Source organism: Anopheles merus, chromosome X, assembly GCF_017562075.2.
Source record: "Anopheles merus strain MAF chromosome X, AmerM5.1, whole genome shotgun sequence".
NCBI classification, from domain to species: domain Eukaryota; kingdom Metazoa; phylum Arthropoda; class Insecta; order Diptera; family Culicidae; genus Anopheles; species Anopheles merus.
The window spans coordinates 20,074,346-20,093,228 of NC_054081.1; the positions used below are offsets into that span (position 1 = coordinate 20,074,346).

Genomic DNA, 18,883 nt, shown 5'->3' on the forward strand with positions numbered 1-18,883 from the left:
CATTCTTTTTCCGCACAAGAACGATAGCGGACGCATATGGTGAACTGCTAGGCCGAATGATGTTTTTTTTCCAAAAGATCATGCACAGTCGTCTTCACTTGATTACGCTCAGCAAATGACAATCGTCTTGGCTTAAAAAATATGGGCGTCGTTAGTCTTCCATTTCCTAGCCCACGATATTCTGATAGTTTTGGGTGGCACTCAATTCTGGGGACTACTTGTTCACCAATAAAACTCCTAGGGCTACCCGTATCAAAAAGAGAATACACATTTGAGAATGGAGAGCTCACGTGATTGTTAGACAAAATTGCCACATTTACATTTTGCATTGGATGGACTTCGTTTGTTGGCTGAAGCTCGTAGTGAGACGTAACCTCTCCCTGTTGAACTGCCGCTGAAGTAAATGGGACACGTTAAGGGAAATCGCGAATTACATGTCCTGTCTTGTGGCACAAGAAGCACGATCCTGGCGGGCGTCTGGGTTGTCGACAATCCTGCTGATGATGCCCGTAACGCGCACAGTTGTAGCATTTTACTGCAGTATCAGATCGGGCAGTATTTGGTGCTGCTATTGTTTGCTTCATCTGACGGGGCCAAATAAATTCGTATCGTTGTAGCGCAGCTCGTAGCTCGTTCATACTATTGGTTGCAAATCGAATTGCAGCAGCATTAGTAGGATCTCTGATTTCATCAAGAATAATGGAAGTGAGTTCTTGTTCCGGAGTCATTGCTCTTTTTGCGATGTTTTCCATTTCCATTATATATCGTGTTGTGGTCTCGTTCAGCAGCAATTTACGTTGTCGGAGTTGACAATATACACTTTTGGTCGGTGGTTTTGAAGAAAAATTTATCAGCAGTTTCTGTTTCAGTTCCTCATAATCGGTATGGATAGATGATTTAATCAACATTGCGGCGGTTTCTTCGAGCAATCGGCGTGTAACTATTATTTTTTGTACGTCGTCAATTTGTAGCATGTGAAATGTTTTCTCTAGTTGGCCGACCCACTTATTAACATCTTCTCCGTTATCACCGCTAAATTTATCCATTAAACCTTCCACATAGGCAACAACTTCGGATAGCGGAAGCACCTTTTGGTTAGCTTCACCAATACTTGCGCATTCAGCACGGTTGTCTCGCAATAGTTTCGAATTCACCGATACAACAAAGTTACTATCCTCGCTGGTCGCCATTTTACGCGTCGTTTCGGTGTTGGTGAGCACTCCTATAACTGGTTTGACATGCTCCTTTTGTGTCGCTTCACTCACTATTTTGGGCACGATGAAACATGTCTTATGATCGGGCATTGCGGCCTTTTTAAACGGCGGCTTGGTGTTGGTGCTCACCCCAGCAACTGCATCGTCGTATTCTCCTTGTATTGGATCATGTTTTCCTTTGGGAATGATTAAACTTTCCTCGAGCTCGATCATTCCAAGCACATTACACGATGGCTCGCCATGATTTTCAATTTCGTGAACTGCTTCAAGAGGCATATTTTGCACTGGCGTCTCCTGCTCGCACACAATCGAACACGATTGCTCAAAGAGCCGTCGGATTTCTGCTAATGTGGTTGCGGGTACATTGACTTCGGCATGTTCAAGCACGCACAGCATTTCGTCCTTTGTAGGCATAACGATGGCTAACGTATCCCACTTCTGAGTTGTAAAAAGGGTTCACAACGAAATAAATTTACACAAAGCAACTAAACACGTCTTTCCCGCTTATGCGTCAATCTTCGAATGATGGTTATCTGTCAGTTTATTCACAAGGTAATTACAAGTATCGCGCAATGACGTTTATAATCTAAACTTAAGCTAGGTTTATACGTGCATGTTTATAATATACAAACAAATTGATAAGGAAAGGATGTACTCGGATTATTCTGCAGAGCTAATAAGAAATCTTGCAGACACACATTTAATAGAGAGAGAAAATTTTATAAAGTCCAAAGAGAAAAGAATATGTACGATCAGAACGCAATAGAATGGCAGCCTATGTGGGGAGAGATGGTACTCGTCAGAAATAACTAAATAGGAGTAGGGCAAAAGTTGCTGGGTCTTTGGAAGCTCGGTATTTCAACCACTTCGTATGGTCCTCTCCAAACATGTATAATAAGGAATGGGAAAAAATTAGAGTAAGTGTACAGCAACAGATTAAAAAATATTAATTTATAAAATGGAAATGGGAAAAAGAGTAGAAATAGGATAAGGAAGATGCTTACATTCAGATTAGGATTTAGAAACATTAGAATTATTAGATTAGGGATTAGAAATTAAGGAAAACATAAATTAGTTGTAGGATAGTCTAGATAGAGAAAGCATAGTTATCAAAAAAAAAAGCTTAGGTGAAGTAGGATAGACAAGGCCCTAGGTTAGATTATGATTTAGATACATAGTACGGGTTTGAATTTTAAGAAATTATTATTTAGTTGCAGGATAGAGTCAGTGTTAGCTCCCGAACTAATCGCGTGGCGATATAGTATTCACTTCTTCGTAGGAATCAAAAATACTTAAAACGCTGAGTTTCGCTTTGGGTGGAAACTTTATTTGAATCGCGGTTTTTGTAAACCTTTAAAAGTTTTTCAACTATATTCGCTCGCTGTCGTGATGCTACTGAAGCAATCGCGATGGCGAGGAACCCGATTCTCGATCCTGAGGTCATTCGCCTTCCCTGTATCCGAACCCGTTACAGTGCCCTCTGTACGTGAGAGTGTAGAATCTCTCGCGATCGCAAATGCTGAATGTTTTGCTGTCAGCCGCGGTGACAGTTCTCTATTTGTTTACGATTCGCAGCAACACCCCACCCCGTGAACTGGTTACCCGTCAAGCTTGCTGTCATACCGTGTTCACTTTTCCATGTGCTCTCGCGATCCGTAAACTATCTTCTACTTTAGCTGTGCAATATCTCTCTCCTTTTCGGATTCCTTAATTTCCACATCTAATACAGCTAACTTTACCGTGGGTCGCTTCAGTTGTTTTCCGGTTGCTGTACGAACAATCGCTTGTCTTACCCGCCCGTCTCGTCCTGCATGGACTTCTTCGACTACTGCCCTAGTCCATTCTTTTCGATCTCCCTCAATTACAAACACCAAATCGCCTTCCTTTAGTTGAACCTGGTCGTCGTGCCACTTTGGCCGTTTGTTTAGCGATGGGAAGTATTCTTTTACCCAACGATCCCATAAGTGGTAGGACAACTGCTGTGACCTCTTGTAGCTGTGTCTAAGTGCTTGTGTTATACTCGGACAGAAGCGCATATGTGTCTGAGCGCCTGCTGAACTTCCGAGTAGAAAGTGGTTTGGTGTGATGGATTCTACATCTGACGAAAGCGACGTATATGTCAACGGCCTGGAATTGATCAAATTCTCCGAGTCAGCTAACACGCTCAACAATATCTCATCATTCAACCGTTGACCATCGTTTAGAGTGCGCATAGCTGCTTTCACGCTTCGCACCATGCGCTCCCAGACACCTCCCATGTGTGGTGCAGACGGCGGATTGAAGGACCAACTTGTGCAGGAATTGGTAAATGTATCGGCACATTTATAAATTGTTGACGATATCTCTTGTTTTAGGATGTTGCTCGCTCCCACAAAATTGGTGCCATTATCAGAGAAAATCTCTATAGGTGTACCTCGACGTGCAACAAATCGCCGTATGGCCATGATGCAGGCGTCGGTTGAGAGGCTGTACACCATCTCAAGGTGCACGGCTCGTGTAACGAGGCAGGTAAACACTGCCACATATCGCTTTTCGTTACGCCTACCGTTCGTGACGTCGACCGGTCCTAGAAAGTCGACCCCGACGTAGCTAAAAGGATGTACCCATGCGGTGAGTCGTTCCACGGGTAGGGGAGACATTCTAGGAGTGTATGGCTTACTTTTTGCTATTTTGCAGCGTTGGCAGTCTTTTGCTACTCTATCAACTAGTGCCCGCAAATTTGGTATATGAAAACGCTGACGGACCTCGTTTACAACCGTTTCTCGGTTTCCATGTCCCAGTCTATGGTGGTAATCTTCTATCAACAAGCAGGTTACGCGGTGTTGCTTTGGTAAGATGATAGGAAAACGCGTGTCGAATGCAGTATATTCTGCGTTTGCTGTACGACCATCGACGCGTATCACACCATATTCGTCTGCCATGGGCGTTAATGAGTGAAGGATGCTTTTAGTTGGTAGGGTTTGCTCCTTTTTATCTCCATTCAGAAGGTTTACTTCATTTGGGTAGCATTCTTGCTGGACCATGCGCCACAACACTTGTTCTGCCTTACTATATTCTTCAGCTTTAACTGGGATTTGGTGTGATAGCACATTTCGCTTTATATGCTGTGCTTGTCTTTGTGTTGCTGGTATGGTCTCAAGTGGTAGATTGTTTGCCTTGCGTCGACAATTAGCTACAAATCGAAAAAGCATTGCCACAGTTCGTAGTAGTACTTTCCACTTGGAAATACGTTCTACCTTTATGAAGGGTTGTTCGCCAATTTGATGATGCGTTAATAGGTGGGCAGTTCTTCGCTCTTCTAGGGTCTCTTCTACCTTTTTTGCATTGGCCATTTCGATGGTGGAAGGTAGAGGAATGCTGGTCCATTGAACCAGCGGCTATTTGACTCTAGCTGAGTTTCTTTTCCCCATTTCGTTAAACAATCGGCCGAATTGTCTTTCGTAGGAACATGTCGCCACATTGACGGCTCAGTTAGCGAAAGAATCTCGCCGATCCTACAAGCGACAAATTGTTTGAAATCTCTAGAGGGAGATCTAACCCATGCCAGTACTACCTCTGAGTCTGTGTGGATGTACTTCTCGTTGATCGGAAGCGTATGGCTGTCCACAATAGTTCGCATTAACCTCGCTCCCAAAAGTGCTGCTTGTAGTTCCATTCTGGGTACAGATTGATATTTTACGGGAGCTACTTTGCTACGTGCCATGATTAGGGAACAATGTATGCGGCCTTGTTCTTCGGCCCGCAAGTACGCGACGCATCCATACCCAATTTCACTTGCGTCTGTGAAAACATGTAGCTGTAATGTACTCAACTTCGAACACATATCGCCAAGGTAACATCTGGGTATTTCCAGTCGTTCAACTGCCGGTAGTAGACCCACCCATTTCTGCCACTTGAGAAACTCTGGCTCACTCATTTCTGCATCCCAGTCTATACCGACTCGCCACAAATCTTGCATTATCATGCGACCGTGAATGAGGATTGGGGCTAGCAGTCCCAGAGGGTCGAAAAGGCTCATAACGACTCTAAGGGCAGTTCTTTTTGTAGGTCGTTTTCCTTCCATTACGTAGGGTACTAATTCTTTATGCCATGAAGAGGAGAATCGAAATACGTCGGCAATAGGGTCCCAAACCATTCCCAGCACTCTGGTGTTACTGCCGGTGTCGCTTAGGTTTATGACGACGGGTTTTACATTTACATTGTTTTCTTCTGTAGCCTTAAGCACAGAAGAATCGTTGCATACCCAATTCCTCATGTTAAACCCTGCTTGGGAGTGGATATACCTGACTTGCGTTATGCGTTCTATCGCTTCCTCCCTTGTATCGCAGCTGTCAAAATAGTCGTCCATGTAGGTGGAACGTTTGATGGCACTTGCAGCGTTTGGGTAGTTTGAGGCATGTTCGTCAGCATTGCGATGCATGACATATTGTGCAGAACATGGGGAACACGTTGCACCAAATGTTGCAACATCCATCAAATAGATATCCGGATTCCTATTTTTATCAAACCGAAACAAGAACCGTTGGCTGTGAGTGTCTTCCGGTCGGATTCGTAGTTGATGGAACATCTTTTCTATGTCTCCTCCGAAGGCAATCTTTCTCTGTCTAAAATTACACAACACTTCGGGGAGCATAGCTAGCAGATCTGGACCCTTCAGAAGGACTGAGTTAAGGGATACCCCTTGGACTTTCGCTGCTGCGTCCCAAACGAGGCGTTTTTTATCAGGTTTATGTGGGTGCCCAACAACGTTTAATGGTAGGTACCAGATGCGGTTGGGATTTGCGGTAGCCAATTCTTCTTCTGTCGCTTGGTGTGCGTAGCCTCTTTCTATATACATACGCATTTGCTCGTGTACGATCTGCTTCAGCTCTTCATTCTTGTCCAGTTTTCGCTCTAGAGCGTATAGCCTCTTCGTGGCCATTGCTATGCTATCAGGAAGAATTACGTCATCAGATTTCCATAGCAGACCAGTTTCGAAATGATCGTTCCGCCGCTCGGTGGTACTTTCAAGTAGTTGTCTGGCTCGCACTATTTCTCGCTTTTCTGGCAGAAATTCGCTGTAGTTGGTTACGGCCGCTTCTTCTAGTGTGAAGTATTGACGGAGCATTTCGTTTAATGTTGTGTCGCTATCGTCGATTTGCTGCTGCTGAACGCTGTGTACGAAGCTGACCGCCGGTTGGCTTCTCGCGTTGTTAGTCGCATGAGTTGTTGTGTCGCTATCGTCGATTTGCTGCTGCTGAACACTGTGTACGTAGTTCTTCCTGATAGCATAGCAATGGCCACGAAGAGGCTATACGCTCTAGAGCGAAAACTGGACAAGAATGAAGAGCTGAAGCAGATCGTACACGAGCAAATGCGTATATAGTTGATATAGTTTTGTATAGCGTATATAGTGCTGAATGTTTTGCTGTCAGCCGCGGTGACAGTTCTCTATTTGTTTACGATTCGCAGCAACAGTCAGGATATTGTTAGTTTGGATTTCATTTAAAGCTTTAGGTGATTATGTACATTTAGGAAGTGAGGATTATAAAAAAATAAAAAAAAATAAAAAAACACAATTATCCCTAACTAGTATCCCTAATCCTTAAGCAAGAGTAGCATATAACAACATATCCACACGGCATATCCACACAAGCACGTATCGATGGAAGCAGCATGAAACAGACACAGGTACAAACGAGATAAGATATCGAGTTGAAAAAAGCGTAGCCCATAGCACTAGCACAGGAAACAAACACTATACGGCTGTTTAGCTGTTGAGGTTGAGCTCAGACGGTTGAATGATGAGTTGAATGATAACTTTGCTCCCCCAGTTCCCCAGTCCTAGAAGGCAGCTTATAGTCAGAACTATACACCTAAAATATAGAAGGCCAATGAAATATTCAGTCGCGCGGTCGGGCTTTACACGTATGTAACGTTGTTACTTCTGACGGCCCAGATCTATCATAAGGCACATATAGATCACGAGATAACGATAAGAAATTGCTTGCAAAACAAATCGTACTACATAGTTTTCCTGCAAAATAATTTTCGTTACTTGTTACAGGATACGAAAAGGTATTTCTGCAATCTGAAATCATATCTGACACTAACTCTAGATAGGTTCAACCTATGCCCAGTAAGCTGTACCAGCTGTGCTAATATCAAGTATGCATTCATTATCTAGCATTTTTTAAAAACTTTTTAGATGCTACGACCATTTCCGGTCAAAGCCTTCGTGTACCACTAATAGGCTTGGCTATCAGTAACTTATTAATTGCCTGCAGCAGGATAATCAGTCCTGCGCATGGAGGCACGGTCCATTCGAGGCTTTGACCCATGCCGATGTTTTTGAGTGGTACGAGTTCACGATTGTATCACAAGACTGACTAATTATTTGAATTTCACTTTCTATTCATGGTCACAAATTAACAAATTGCACCATAATACTACATTTCACATTTCAGGCAACACCATTTTTGGTTTCGCCTTCCGCGATTTATATAAACGATACGCAACGAAGTGCGATGAATATTCCTATGACCATGGGAGAGTACACAGGCAACACATCTCTCTCTCTCTCTCTCTCTCTCTCTCTCTCTCTCTCTCTCTTGTTGACCTGCACATGATACAGCACGTCGATGTGACATGGCCCGGTCAACAATATTTTTCCAGGATGCTCGGTCCCTGGCTACAGTCACGATGCTCGGTTCGCCGTACAGCTCACCAAGCTAGTTGTTCACTCTTCTCCTCCACTCTCCATGCTCGAACACACCGCCAAACATGGTCCCAAGGATACGTCGCTCAAACACGCTCAAAGCGTTTGCATCTTCCGCTCGGATGGTCCAGGACTCGTGTCCGTAGAGGACCACCGGGTGAATCAATGTGCGATATATAATAATAAGTACAAATTTTTTATTTCTCTACACTGAACTGCATGCGCAAGAGGTCTAGCTAAGAATGAATTCGATAATATTGAAAACAACTTTTTGAAACTGCCGATTGTGTAATAAGGGTGATGACCGGGATGGAATGCTGGCGCGACGGCTGCATGACGACTGTGCTGTACGGCTGGCAATCGCGTGATGCCATGGATCCGGCCGTTAGTGCCAAAATGTGTTGACCGGTGCATAACTATATATCTTTTTCAATAACGTGCGGGCTCAAAGTCTTCTGAATATCAGCAGTGAAGCGCATAGCGGCTGCTGATGTCGTTATCTGAAGTAACCACCGTCCCGAGATAGCGAACTCCTTTGCTACCTCGAGATTGTCGCCGTCAACTAGTATACTGCTTCCCAGATGGTCTGAGCCTCCGGGAAGCAGGTACCTCGTCTTCGTCGCATTGATTCTCAATCCAATTCCTGCTATTTTGCGTTTGAGTAAGGCTAACGCCTCTCTCACCTTCGCTGTTGTCTTGCCGATGATGTCGATGTCATCCGTGAAGCCAAGAAATTGGAGAGATTGGTAAAGGATCGTGCCACCGATGTCGTTGTCTAGCCCCGCGCTTTGATTGACACCTTCCAGGGCGATGTTGAAGAGCAGACAGGAGAGTCCGTCACCTTGCCTCATACCCCTGTGAGATTCGAACGATTCCGACGTCTTGGCTGCCGCTTGGAAGTTGCAAACGAAATTTGTAGCCAGGGGCACAAGTCTGCAGAACACGATCTGGGACAGGATCTTGTAGGCGGCATTGAGGACTGTGATGGTTCGAAAGTTTGAGCAATCCAGCCTGTCGTCCTTTTTCTAGAATGGGTGGATGAAACCCAGCTACCACTCCTCCTGTAGATCCTCACCGCCATGCAATTTATAGCGATTTGCGAGGGCGTCGAGGGCCCAGAGCCCTCGCATTAAAGAGCTTGCTACCCGCTGCGCAAAGCGATCGAAAACTTGTCAGCTACTCGCTCCATGTAGCTAGAGAGCAAAAACCAATAACGATAAAGCGAGGTGAAAGGGAAAAGAGAGAAGAAAGAGAACGTGGGTGTGAACAATTTTTCGGCCATTATCATTTTTGCGCCAACACGGTCGCGTACCGGAGCTTTTTAGTCAAAAAGAGATAAACACATACAGCGCGCTCTCTCGAAATACCGTAAACGCTTCAACCGATCAAGAGCTTCGATCGGTTCTTCGGACATTTCTGCTCGCTTTCTCGATCGGTTTCGACGGAAAGCGAGCTAGAAAGCGAGCTCAAAAACTGCTCGATTTTGTTGTGCGGGTAGCCTACCCGCACAACAAAATAGAGCAGTTTTTGAGCTCGCTTTTTAGCTCGCTTTCCCCGGAAACCGATCGAGAAAGAGAGCAGAAATGTCCGAAGAACCGATCGAAACTCTTGATCGATTGAAGCGTTTACGGTCGTTTGAGAGAGCGCGCTGTATGTGTATGTCTTAAATGAAAACAACTTTTTCAAGTACAAATTGCGCAAGAAGTGTTAGGGAAAATTTTATCAAAATAATTGGAAAAAATATCCAGAAAAATCATTTGATGGGTTTCCAATTCAATACAAATGATGTGAGAAGTGGAGAAAATATTCTTCGTTGGAAGTTGGGGAGAAAAACAAAAAGGGGCTTAGCAGTTCCTCCTCTGTGTCAGTGTAGTAAGTGAATCATTATGGAGATGGCGCTAGTATTTAACATATTTTCACTTGAAATAAGGAGACAACTCTTGAAGCTAATTTTGTTCGAAGTGTCAGGTCGGTTTCTCGGTGATATAATATGCAAGTATGAATAACAAAAAATATAATGTATTTTTTTATACCAAGATATCCACCTGATCTTGGCACTCGGCATGATAATAATATTTGGCCATTCGATTCGAAGCATTCTGTTCCATTCAACAACCGTTTGAGAGCCGTGATCATGTGAACAATTTGTGTAAAAAAAATTGTTTTGTTTGTTTTAATAAGTGAAATTCAAAAAATTAGCCAGTCTAGTAATACAATCGTCAACTCGTACCATGCTATAACTTCGGCATGGGTTAAAGCCTTGAATGGACCGTGCCCCCATACCCAGTGGCCGAAATCGTGAATGGGCGCAGCATCAAAAAAGTTTAAAAAAGGTTAGATGATAAAAGCATGCATGATATTAAAACAGCTGGTACAGCTTACTAGGCATAGGTTGAACCCATCTAGATTTGGTGCCAGGTATGATTTCAGATATCAGGAATGTCTTTTCATATCTTATAAAAAGTACCACCCCTCCCCCCCGGAATTACCAACACTAAATTTCTTAATAATAGCCGGCATCGCGAATAAATGAACTCTTTTTAACAGTCGTTTAAAGTTCATTTGGTTTAACTGAGTTCATTTGTTGTTCATTCCTGTTAAAATAAATGATCGTCGAAACACCCGCTGCGCAAAGCGATCGAAAACTTCTCAACCTCTCGCTCAATGTAGCTACAGAGCAGGAATTAATAATGATAAAGCGAGGTGAAAAGATGTGGAAGAGGGGAAGGAGGGGAGAAAGAGAACGTTGGTGTGAACTGTTTTTCGGCCACTATCATTTTTGCGCCATCACGGTCGTGTACCGGAGCTTTTTTTGACAGAAAGAGAAAACCCCATACAGCGCGCTCTCTCGAACGACCGTAAACGCTTCAATCGATCAAGTGCTTCGATCGGTTCTTCGGACGTTTCTGCTCGCTTTCTCGATCGGTTTCGGCGGAAAGCGAGCTAGAAAGCGAGCTCAATAACTGCTCGATTTTGTTGTGCGGGCAGTTAACGACTGCTCGATATCGCATATACCCGCACAACAAAATCGAGCAGTTTTTGAGCTCGCTTTTTAGCTCGCTTTCCCCCGAAACCGATCGAGAAAGCGAGTAGAAATGTCCGAAGAACCGATCGAAGCTCTTGATCGATTGAAGCGTTTAAAGTCGTTCCAGAGAGCGCGCTGTATGGGTTTATCTCTTTCTGACAAAAAAGCTCCGGTACACGACCGTGATGGCGCAAAAATGATAGTGGCCGAAAAACAGTTCACACCAACGTTCTCTTTCTCCCCTCCTTCCCCTCTTCCACATCTTTTCAGCGAGAGGTTGAGAAGTTTTCGATCGCTTTGCGCATCGGGCGCTTTATCGTTATTGGGTTTTGCTCTCTAGCTACATTGAGCGAGTGGCTGAAAAGTTTTCGATCGCTTTGCGCAGCGGGATGTGTTTATCTCTTTCTGACAAAAAAAGCTCCGATACATGACCGTGATGATGGCGCAAAAATGATAGTGGCCGAAACAAAATTAACACCTACGTTCTCTTTCTCTCCTCCTTCCCCTCTTCCAGATCCTTTCACCCCGCTTTATTATTATTGGTTTTTGCTCTCTAGCTACATTGAGCGAGAGGTTGAGAAGTTTTTGATCGCTTTGCGTAGCGGGAAGTTTTCGATCGCTTTGTGCAGCGGGAGGCTGAAAATCTGAAGCTAGTATGGCGTGTGATATTGTATGTAGAGTTTACATGATTTCAGTCGCCAACAATCAAACTTCGTATGGAACACTAACAAGTATCGAGAAAGCTATCAGTAGTCGTACAATTTAAAATTGAGGATCGAATTTGCGACTTTTATTGTGCAAGCCTAGTCAGTAATATTACTCTCTTTGCCAGCTTTCACTCACTTGCTGCTACTAATTATCATCACACAGAGTGAATTAGTATCATGTTAAATAATTGAATCAATCTTTTTTTTTTCTTATTTTTATAAACACCTGTGTTGGAACCTTACTACAGCATGATAGAAAGGTTCTTACGACCTATCGACATTGGCGTTTGGAATTGTTTTGGAGAAAAAGATATATGAGAAAAGGGAGAAAAAGCTGTGTGAAAAACGATAAAACGGTCTCGAAAAACAAAGTTTGGCATGATCGTAAACGAATCGGCCGATTCAAGAGACTAATTATTTGGCAACAGCTAAAGTATCTCAAAGAATCTTTAACGTGTTTGGCACTAAATTATTTTCCACTTCGTTTTCTAACACCCCGTAAATAAATTGCCTTTATTTATAGCTCATAATTTATTTAATTTTACTTATGTTGTCATTTTTCCATTCACTTTACAGAATATATCATCTTATGAAAAGCAGATTAACGTAAAAGAAGGTGGAATATGCCAGTCACATCAACGTACTCGTCTAGTGGTAGTCGATACATTCAACCATCTGCAAGCCAATTCTCAAAATCAAGTTTCTCCGACCGTGTATACTACTCACCGCTATTGAACAGTACTAAGACTAGCAGTTTTCGAAACAGTAGTCTTTATCGAAACAGTATGTAAATGTTTGACTTATGTTTTTTTTATTTAACCTTTACGAAAAGAGTGTGACTAACCTCAACTAACAAATTTACCGACTCTTTTACAAACTAAAATTATTATAATTCATTTGTAAGTATCGATCTGAGCATTTATAGCAGAAACACATATGTTCATATGGGCCCAACAACACAGTCTGACCGTCTATTGGTACATTCGTTGATTCAAACGACAGTTAACGCAAGCCATTGGTTATGGCGTAGAATGAACCGTCTCCCCGTAGCAAGGACTGCGTGACAATCCGACAGCTTGGTCCCGCTGCGCAAAGCGATCGAAAACTTCTCAACCTCCCCGCTGCGCAAAGCGATCGAAAACTTGTCAGCCACTCGCTCAATGTGGCTAGAGAGCAAGAACCAATAATGATAAAGAGAGGTTAAAAGATGGGGAAAAACGGAAGGAGGGGAGAAAGATAGCGCGGGTGTGAACTATTTTTCGGCCACTATTATTTTTGCGCCAACACGCCCGATGTGGAAATTCGAGCAGTTTTCTGCGTAGTTTTTTGCGTCGTTTTGTGTCAAAAAATACGCAAAAAAATACGCTAGACTTCAGTCGAAACTACGCTGACCAGCGTATTTTTTGCAGTATTTAGGTGCAGAACGAGCGCTATCTGTTGAAGAAATGGATGAACTATTCCAGACGGCAGAGCAAAAAAACGATAAAAAAATTCAAAAATATTGGCGCCCATTCTTCCTCCTCTTCCTCCTCTTTCTCTCGCTCCCGCTTCCTTTCATGCCTTCCCGCTGCACAAAGCGATCGAAAACTTTTCAGCCACTCGCTCAATATAGCTAGAGAGCAAAAACCAATAACGATAAAGCGAGGTGAAAGGGAAAAGAGAGGAGAAAGAGAACGTGGGTGTGAACTATTTTTCGATCACTATCATTTTTGCGCTAACACGGTCGCGTACTGGAGCTTTTTTGTCAAAAAGAGACATACCCGCTGCGCAAAGCGATTGAAAACTTTTCAGCCACTCGCTCAATAAAGCTAGAGAGCAAAACCCAATAATGATAAAGCGAGGTGAAAGGGAAAAAAGAGAAAAAAAAGAACGTGGGTGTGAACTATTTTTCGACCACTGGGGGCCTTCATGATTCTAGTTAGTTTTTTGTATGGAGTTTGACAGTTTGAGGCTGAAATCATATAAACACTCCATACAAAACCACACAAAAAACTTGCCTGCAATTTTCAGTCTAGATTATTCTAGCCACAAAGCTTTAATTAGATTCGAGTACCTGCTCGAAAACACGGGTTTCCCGCTGTGCAAAGCGACGGAAGGCGTTATGGCGTTCTGAGAATTTTATCATGCCTTCCTTTTCTCTCCAACGGCAAATTTGTCGAGCAGCTCGTCGAGCTGCCCGTCCCTGGCTCCGCCTCATTCCCCTCGCCTGAGCGCGCTGCCGAAGGTTTGGATGTGTTGGTGTGTCAGACGGCCAATCGCTGTCAGCCATCGTCCGGGCTCTTTCCCTCCCTAGCGCTATCTCTTTCTCGCGTGTGGTCAATGCTCGCGAGCTGTTGTGGCGCCTAAAAATGCCGTTAACAAACATTGCGGCGATGAAGTTACATTTTCACAAATCAAACCAAAAAATCGCAATGAGTTCAATTGCTGCAATGTAAAAATGGCCAAGGAATCGCTAGTTTACGCAGGAGGGTTTGTTGTGCATCGCGCAGAACCCTAATTCGCATTAACACGTTCAGTCCGGCGCTGATTTTCATGAGCTTACCGTTCCGCCGGCATCTAGAACGCAAGCTGATTGTAAAACCAGCATACTGGAAAGTTCACTGGCAGTCCCTGAGGCCTGCCATCGAACTGAACGTGCAAAGCATTAAGCATAACTTTGTTACACTAAGCTTTTTTGCTTTCGTATGGTGTAGATTACACAGATATGCTGAGCCGTCTGCGCAAGGGTGTGAGTGTGCGTGTGTGTGCCAAAACTGTCGCCAAATGTGTTTTCTTCCGGAATGTTATGATCGATCGAAGGAAGGTGTTCATGACAGTGGCGGAGTAGGGGGAATCGGGGGCGCCCTAGGCGGAAAGACGATTTGAGGCCCCTGTAAATGGTAGCTGATGACCGGGAGGAGGGGGTACTAGCATACAGCTGTTATGAGATTTAACATTATACTTAAATTGCCGGCGGGGGGGAGGGGGAGTGCAGAAGGTTCTCCAGCGACGGGGCCCCAACGACCATCTTTTCGGCGGCCCTTGTCGCTAATAATCTGTCCACTTGTAGACATACGGCATACTACAGACTAGCGATATTCGGCGACCGCCTAGTCCGTCTACCTTTAGATCCGCCGCTGGTTCATAACGGTGTTTTTTTGTTGTGGAGGTGCATCCTTCCTCCTGCCTGCAGCGTATGCATCGGGAAGCAGACAATGTGGCAGTATGCAAGTTACCCGCTGGATAGGAGCGGTCCCGCGGCACCGCCGTCATTCCTCACATCTGCATGCCCGTCGTGGGTTCTAACCGCGTATGAACCGTCCGCCGTAGCAAGAGATGACTATCCGGCTACGTGTTACTCAAGTCCTGAAAAGGCCGGCGTGATCGCGTAGGCCATTACGCCAATAATAATAATAATAAGAAGAAGAAGAACTTAGCATAGCAGTCCACACTCGGGGAAGGTTTTTGTTTTGACTTTGGTGCTGCCGGGTCTACCGCTGTGGCGCGACAAATGCACGGAATTCACTCGACTAAAACATGAACCTACCGATCCGAACCCATTCCAAGGCAATGCCGGTCAATCGGCGTCATGATAACTTCTCCAAACCAACAAGCCGCCAGATTCTGGACGGGCAGGTGCAGCACCATATGCGCGAAAGAAATTTGCTACATATCACATGCACGTTTGCTTCGATCGTGTGCCTTTTTAACACCCCAACAGCAGAACCGATCGCAAAGATCGTGGTGCCAATCCGATAGTTGTGTTGTCTCTCAGGTAGCGAACTCGAAAATGCATGGACTTTGTAGCCGCAGCGGATGAAAATGTACGCCTCAGAATCAAATAGTTTTGGGGTTTCCACACGCACACACACACACACACACAAAAACACACACACACACACACACACACACACACACACACACACACACACACACACACACACACACACACACACACCACACACACACACACACACGCGCGCACGCACGCGAGCACACACGTACGCACGCACACATGCACACACGCACACATGCACACATGCACGTACGCGTGCACGCAGGCACGCACCCCCCCCCCCACCAGACCACCCCCACCCCTTCCCGCATGATCGATTACGGCTACCGTATCGGTAGAACGGCTGGTTCAGCTTTCTTGTATCGCATCCTCATCCAAAGCGCCGGGCGGGGTGGGGGATCGCGGCATGATAGAGTGAACGGTCACTTTCCCCGCGCTGTGTGCGTGTGTGTGTGTGTCGAGACCCAAAAACTCGAGACAGATTTCGGCAAATTAAAAAAAAAATTATAACCACTATACACTGTGCTACATGATGCATAGAAGGTCGTTGAAGCATCAAACATGTTCAAATTAAAAATATATTAGATTAGTGTTAGACGTTCTCCTACGCTTGTTTTAAATAGGCTTCTTCACCCTCAATTGGCAGGGGCATCGAATGGTCTCATCAGCAGCGGCACGAAATAAAATAAACCATCAATACACCGATAACACTTTGAATCCCAATCCAGCTTCTCTCACAGCGTCTCTAGGTCACACACAAATAAATAAATGCTAACACCCACCAATAACAATACACAACCGCAATGCACATATAAGTATCAACGCATACACCACAACACCCAATCAGCTGGCGGCGGAAGGCACGGGCTGAAGCTCAAGTAAGGCAAGCCAGGGTGAAGGAGGGAGAGGAGAGGAAGAAGCGGACGAAAAAATGGGCGCCATTATTTTTTTAAAATTTTTTGACCGTTTTTTTTTGCTCCGCCGCCGCCCGAACTGCCCGAACTGCCCGAACTGCGCGACCCAGCGCAGGAATCGCTGAAGTCCAGCGCGTGAGACCTGCCAAAATCTGCGCTGGCCAGCGCAGATTTCGGTACATTTTCTGCGCTGGAAACTGCTCGAATTTGCGCAGCGGGGAGCAGAAACGTCCGAAGAATCGATCGAAGCTCTTGATCGATTGAAGCGTTTAAAGTCGTTCGAGAGAGCGCGCTGTATGAGTTTATCTCTTTCTGACAAAAAAAGCTCCGGTACACGACCGTGATGGCGCAAAAATGATAGTGGCCGAAAAACAGTTCACGCCAACGTTCTCTTTCTCCCCTCCTTCCCCTCTTCTCCATCTTTTCACCTTGCTTTATCAATATTGGTTCTTGCTCTCTAGCTACATTGAGCGAGAGGTTGAGAATTTTTCGATCGCTTTGCGCAGCGGGTCGCTTTATCATTATTAGTTCTTGCTCTCTAGCAACATTGAGCGAGAGGTTGAGAAGTTTTCGATCGCTTTGCGCAGCGGGTTCTGCTCGCTTTCTCGATCGGTTTCGGCGGAAAGCGAGCTACAAAGCGAGCTCAAAAACTGCTCGATTTTGTTGTGCGGGGGTTCTTGCTCTCTACCCGCTGCGCAAAGCGACGGAAGAAATCATGCCGTTCGGAGAATTTTATCATGTCATCTCTTTCCCTCCAACGGCAAATTTGTCAAGCAGCTCGTCGAGCTACTCGTCCCTGGCTCCGCCTCGTACCCTTCGTCTGAGCGCGCTGTCGAAGGTTTGAATGTTTTGGTGCATCAGACGGCCAATCGCTGTCAGTCGTCGTCCGTACTTTTTCCCTCCATAGCGCCATCTCTTTCTCGCGTGTGGTCAATGCTCGCGAGCTGTTGTGGCGCCAAAAATGCCGTTAACAAACATTGCGGCGATGAAGTTGCATTTTCACAAATCAAACCAAAAAATCGCAATGAGTTCAAACACTGCAACATAAAAATGACTAAGGAATCGCTAGTTTACGCAGGAGGGTTTGCTGTGCAACGCGCAGAACCCTAATCCGCATTAACACGTTCAGTCCGGCGCTGATTTTCATGAGCTTACCGTTCCGCCGGCATCTAGAACGCAAGCTGATTGTGGAACCGGTATACTGGAAAGTTCACTGGCAGTCCCTGCGGCCTGCCATCGTGCTGAACGTGTTAAGCAGTAAGCATAGCACTAAGATTTTGCTTTCGTATGTTTAGATTACATAGATATGCTAAGCATCCTGCGCATGGTTGTGAGTGTGCGTGTGTATGCAAAACTGTCGCCGAATGTATGCTCTTCCGGAATGTTATGATCCATCGGTCAAAGAAAGGAAGGTGTTCATGAAAGGCGGAAAGACGAATTGAGGCCCCTGTAAATGGTAACTGATGACCGGGAGGAGGGGGTACTGGCACACAGCTGTTGGGAGATAGATTGAACATTATACTTAAATTGCCGGCGGATGGAGGGGGGGTGGCCATGGAACCCCAACGATCATCGGTCACAGGCCCTAAAATTGTTGCCGGCATGAGGGGTGGGCTGGGGGTGGGGGGTGTGAGAGTGCAGATGGTTCTCCAGCCACGGGGCTCCAACGACCATCTTTCCGGGGGCCCTTGTCGCTAGTACTCTGTCCACTTGTAGACATACGGCATACTACAGACTAGCGATATTCGGCGACCGCCTAGTCCGCCTACCGTTAGGTCCACCACTGGTTCATGACGGTGTTTTTTTCTATCGTGGAGGTGCATCCTTCCCCCTGCCTGCAGCGTATGCATCGGGAAGCAGACAATGTGGCAGGAGACAGTGTGGCAGTATGCAAGTTACCCGCTGGATAGGAGCGGTCCCGCGGCACCGCCGTCATTCGTCACATCTGCATGCCCGTCGTGGGTTCTAACCGCGTATGAACCGTCCGCCGTAGCAAGGGATTAGTCACCGGCTCCGGCTACGTGGTACTCAAGTCCTGAAAAGGCCGGCATGATCGCGTTGGCTATTACGCCAATAATAATAATAATAATAATAATAAAAAGAACTTAGCATAGCAGTCCACACTCGGGTAAGAGTTTGTCTTGACTTTGTGGCTGCCGGGCTACCGCTGTGACGAGACAAATACACGGAATGCACTCGACCAAAACATGAACCTACCGTTCCGAACCCATTCCAAGGCAATGCTGGTCAATCGGCGTCATGATAACTTCTCCAAACCAACAAGCCACCAGATTCTGGACGGACAGGTGCGGCACCATACGCGCACCGTAATAAACAAATCCAGAATCCTCTTTTGTATGGATTCAATTCAAAATGTTGTTTCCACTTGCGTCCGCTAGCTGAATTAGAAATAAATGTGTGACATATCACACGAACGTTTGCTTAGATGCTACAGTGTGTCTTTTTAATACCCCCAACAGCAGAGCCGATCGCAAAGATGCCAATGCCAATGGTTGTGTTGTCTCTCAGGTAGCGAGATCGAGAATGCGTG

At 45.3% G+C, this 18,883-nt stretch overlaps 1 protein-coding gene across 7 annotated transcripts in view; it reads left to right on the top strand.

Annotated features, from left to right (window-relative positions):
- LOC121590121 (ubiquitin carboxyl-terminal hydrolase Usp2) overlaps window positions 1–18,883 on the top strand; it is a 225,342-nt gene that overhangs the window by 47,496 nt on the left and 158,963 nt on the right. For 5 of the 7 annotated variants that reach the window (XM_041909544.1, XM_041909536.1, XM_041909553.1 and 2 more), the window contains one exon: window positions 12,220–12,426. The exons of 1 other annotated variant lie outside the window; for it this stretch is intronic. In XM_041909544.1, coding sequence (XP_041765478.1) covers window positions 12,267–12,426 — 160 coding nt within the window. In that variant the 5' untranslated portion in view covers window positions 12,220–12,266. Of the gene's footprint in view, window positions 1–3,828; window positions 4,045–12,219; window positions 12,427–18,883 lie in introns of those variants that run through there. One more of the 7 variants, XM_041909527.1, reaches the window with a different exon arrangement.